Below are 4,002 nucleotides of genomic sequence, written 5' to 3'. Positions count from 1 at the left end.
TGCCCTTTTTTATTCTTTATATATATATATTGTCTTGTTTATTGTAAATTTGTGTTTGTACATTGAGAGCGGAGTGGAAACCGGAGACAAATTCCATGTATGCGTAAGCATACATGGCCAATAAAGCTGATTCCGATTCTGATTCTGATATATATACTATACATACAGTATATGTATATACTGTATATGTACAGTATATATATACATATATGTATATACATATATGTATATATATACATATAACAGTCAGATGGATATAAAATGGACACAATCAGTGAATCATTAAAAAAGATGTTTGCTAAGTGAACACAAGTTATTTCTTTATATACTTATGTTTTCTTATGACATGATTATTACTGATGATGAAGATATGAAGTGATCGTACGAGAGCTCTCACTGACTTTATTTACACACTTTGTTAATTTACACAATCTTTATGTGCAGGTGATGAAGATGAGGTTTATATCTGTTATAATATAAATGTACTTCTAGTGTCTCCACGAGTACAAACACGCTGGTTTAAATGTTAATGATAAAGAGAATCTATGAGTGTAAAGTAACATGTGATATGAAGTTAAGTTAAAAGAGAGGCATCATTAATATCTATGTGCATTATATGAAATGATGCCTCATTTAACTTCTCAGTCTGACTTCAGTTCATCATCTGAAAAGTGTTCTCATGAGTCAGAATTTCTGATCAGTTAATCTCTTTCTACCGTCAGTTTTGTTTTCATAGATCACGTTTGATTGTGAAGTTGTGTTCGACTCTTTCAGAACATTTATCAATGAGACTCCAGGTCTGTGATTGATCAGTTGACCTGAGATGACACCTGGAGGTCTGACGGTCGGCGGTAGAAATGAGCGTAAACAGGTCTTTAGATTTCAGATTCATGTGAAAAATATCTCAGAAGACCTTTACTGTCTCCGTCGTTCATTTGTAACTAATGAAGCTCCGGCTGTGGTTGAGACTCCGTCTGGAAATAAACTGGATTCATTGAAGAGTTTATGAAGTTCAGAGTAAATGAGTCAGAAAACACTCCCGAACAAAGAGATCAGTTCATTTGATTTAATCTGTTAATCTTCCATGTGTACTTTGTTCTATATCTGTAATACATATTAACTCAATAACATCAAACATACAGATTATCATTTCTATTCACCTGTCAAACAAACAACAGTAAACATGTTCCTGTAAAATTCATCCCTCATAAAACTCTGATTTCTGTCTTTAATAACTTGAGGAGTCCCTCAGGGAAATGTCCCGGGTCCTCTCAACTTTATATTCTTATTAACATTCAACGATAAACACTTTAACAGTTAGATCCAGGGTGTGTTGAGCCTAGCTTAGCACAAAGACTCATTTCCTGTGACAAAGCGCTTCTTCTTCTTCTTCTGTGGTGTTATTTTGTGTCTCTCTTGAAAACAACACTACGTGACTGATTGTGATCCAGCGCCTTAAGTCTTATTGATTTCAAACTAAAACACAAACTTGGTATCAACATATTCTAGAAAATGACTTTTATGTGCATATCTGTGACTTTATTTATAACTTTGAATTAAACTTCAGTAGGAATGTGGTTTTAGAGGATCCAGTGTTCATCTACATGTAGAAAAGCTTCATGTGTTAAAGCTGCATTCTCTAGTGTCCACCAGGGGGCGACTCCTCTGATTGTATAGAAGTCTATGAGAACATGACTACTTCATAGAACATTTGAGGTCGTTCTAGAGAAAGTGTGTGAACTTTGAGACTGGAACTTTCCTTAAAAACAGGAAAGCACAGGCAGAATCACTGGAGACGGACGGGTCACGGAGGTCCAGAGTTCTGAAGGTTCTGGAGAATCCTCTCATTTTAGAACCAGTGGATTAGGTGGTTCCACCTGGGTCAGGTGATGTTTGGTTCCAGAGTTATACAAGGTTCCAAAAGAATCTGGAACCTGTTTGGATAGTTCTCACTCTGAGATGTTGGGTTCTGGGTTCTATTCAGTGTTTTGTTTGGTCTGTTGCCTTGAAAGCAAAGTGGCGGTGCTGGTTAAGGTTTCAGAACCAGTCCAGGGTTCAAGGTGGTTCAATTCAGGGTCTTACTGTGGTGCATACGGCTTGGTGGCCTTGTGATGAGAGTGTTATGTACTCAACAGCTTCAACACCCCTGGAATTTAAATGTCAACCCAATTTAAAAAAGGAGGTGATTTTTAAAGAGTTCTAGAAGGTTTTGGGAGAGTTGTTCCTCAAAGTGAGAGAATTAATTTTGTTCACAAGTGTCATAATGAGTCCAAGGTTCTACATAGTTCCACTCAAGTTCTACCAGTGATATTTAGTGGTCGGTAAAGGGCAGGTTCCAGGTTCTACCCAAATAAACTCTGATGACCAGGCACTTTTTAAAACTCTGATGTGGGTTTTATAAGTTGCTAAAATGTCAAATTTTTGTTGGTCTTTTAAATTGTAAAATGGCTCAAGTTTAAAATAACAAAACCACTCCAGGGTTCTAGATGGTTCCACTCTGGTTCTACCGGGACCATTTCAGGTGCGGTAGTTAGAGAGCTACCTGGTGAAGCCTGCTGGTTTCAGTTGTAATCCCCTGTCATAATTTTTTAGTCCTGGAGATCTACAAAGTTCCTGAAGGATCTGGAATTTGTTGGAAGAGTTCTTGTTCAAAGTGAGATGTCTGGAGGATTTAAAGTGGCAAGAATATATCTTCCATTTGGTCGATTACCTTAAAAAAAAAAGAGCAAGGCTGCTGTCAAATGTTTCAAAACTAGTTCAGGGTTCTAAGTGGTTCCACTCAAGTTCTACTTGGATCATTGCATCACAGCAGTTAGAAAGAGGCATCATGTAGCCAGCAGATTCCAGGTTCAATCTCCGGTGAACTTGGGTCAGAGACGAGGTAACGATTAGGTTCAAAGTTTGAGAAGGTTCCCTGACACTTTGGAAGACTTTCAGCAGGTTTCCTAATGTTTGGGGGGCTTGCAGGAGGTCTCACAGGGTTCTGGGAGGTTCCAGAGGAGCTCCAGGAGGTTCCCCCCTACCTCTGGGAGAAGACGGTGTGGAACTCGTTGAGTATGAGCTCCACTATCTGACTCTGGAACACCATGTGGATCGTCATATTGGCGGACTCGGTCTGAGGGCGAAGCAACGTGGGGCCAAACACGATGGCGACGCTCTGAACCGACATCCTGTTGGACTCCTTGTGCTCGATCACCCTGCAGAGAGAGAGACAAACCCAACAATGTGAGTCATCTCTTTAAGTTTGAAAAGGCTGATATGGTTGTCAGATGTCTGTGGAACTGGAACCAGAACCAGAACAGAGTCCGAGCCTGCTTTCACACTAAACCTGTTTGGTTCCGCTAAAATAGACTCAGGTCTCAGGTGCGAGTTGTTTGAGCTGACGTGGACGAAACAACCAAACCTAGACCGCCTGAAACGGCAGGTCTGGTCCGGTGCGGTCTGTTTGTGGTGTGAAAGCAGACGAACCAACCGGAGGACTTTATAAGGGCAGCTATGTGATTTTAGAATGATTCCAGAAGCTAAACTACCAGTACACCTGTCTACTCCTCTTGGTTCATGGTGAATAGTAACCAGACAAGAACTAAAAGACAACAATAAGTATCATGTTGTCTCCTGGTCCGGACCAGATGAACCCAACGACCGAGTACAGGAGTGAGAGGATCGTCCCCCCAAACACCTCAGGTCAACGTCCAACATGTCAACACCGTGTGTGCTGTGACTGGTTGGAGGTGCTGTTCACCTGCGCAGGTGTTTGAACAGCAGCTCCATGGTGTCGTGGTTCGGCAGAGGCAGAGAGCGAACCAGGTCCTTCATGTAGGAGACTTTCAGGCTGTAGTCCTGGACCTCTGCAGGGAAATAAACACACATGGTTTTAGTAATTTTAATTATATAAATGTCCCCCGGTCTCAGTGGTTTTTAATGTCCCCCGGTCTCAGTGGTTGTAATGTCCCCTAGTCTCAGTGGTTGTAATGGCCCCCAGTCTCAGTGGTTGTAATGGCC

General features: G+C 41.0%; 1 protein-coding gene across 1 annotated transcript; it reads right to left on the bottom strand.

The window, feature by feature from the left end:
- Positions 1 to 1,052: 1,052 nt before the first annotated feature.
- On the bottom strand, positions 1,053 to 3,996 carry LOC116378306 (rho GTPase-activating protein 15-like). Its single transcript, XM_031840153.1, has 2 exons — positions 3,743 to 3,996; positions 1,053 to 3,197 (listed from the first exon to the last, which is right to left on the bottom strand). Exons 1-2 carry the CDS (start codon positions 3,868 to 3,870, stop codon positions 3,020 to 3,022), a joined length of 306 nt encoding a protein of 101 aa, XP_031696013.1. The 5' UTR covers positions 3,871 to 3,996; the 3' UTR covers positions 1,053 to 3,019.
- Between the last annotated feature and the right edge of the window lie 6 nt (positions 3,997 to 4,002).

The sequence above is a fragment of the Anarrhichthys ocellatus genome, unplaced genomic scaffold, assembly GCF_004355925.1.
Source record: "Anarrhichthys ocellatus isolate YVR2014 unplaced genomic scaffold, GSC_Weel_1.0 scaffold2374, whole genome shotgun sequence".
Classification (NCBI taxonomy): Eukaryota; Metazoa; Chordata; class Actinopteri; order Perciformes; family Anarhichadidae; genus Anarrhichthys; species Anarrhichthys ocellatus.
This window is presented reverse-complemented; position numbering and strand designations above follow the sequence as displayed.

Coding starts and splice junctions, on each gene's coding strand:
- LOC116378306 (XM_031840153.1), bottom strand. CDS start 3,870: ATGTGTGTTTATTTCCCTGCAGAGGTCCAGGACTACAGCCTGAAAGTC. Junction 3,198..3,742: donor CTGTTCAAACACCTGCGCAG/GTGAACAGCACC, acceptor CTCTCTCTGCAG/GGTGATCGAGCACAAGGAGT.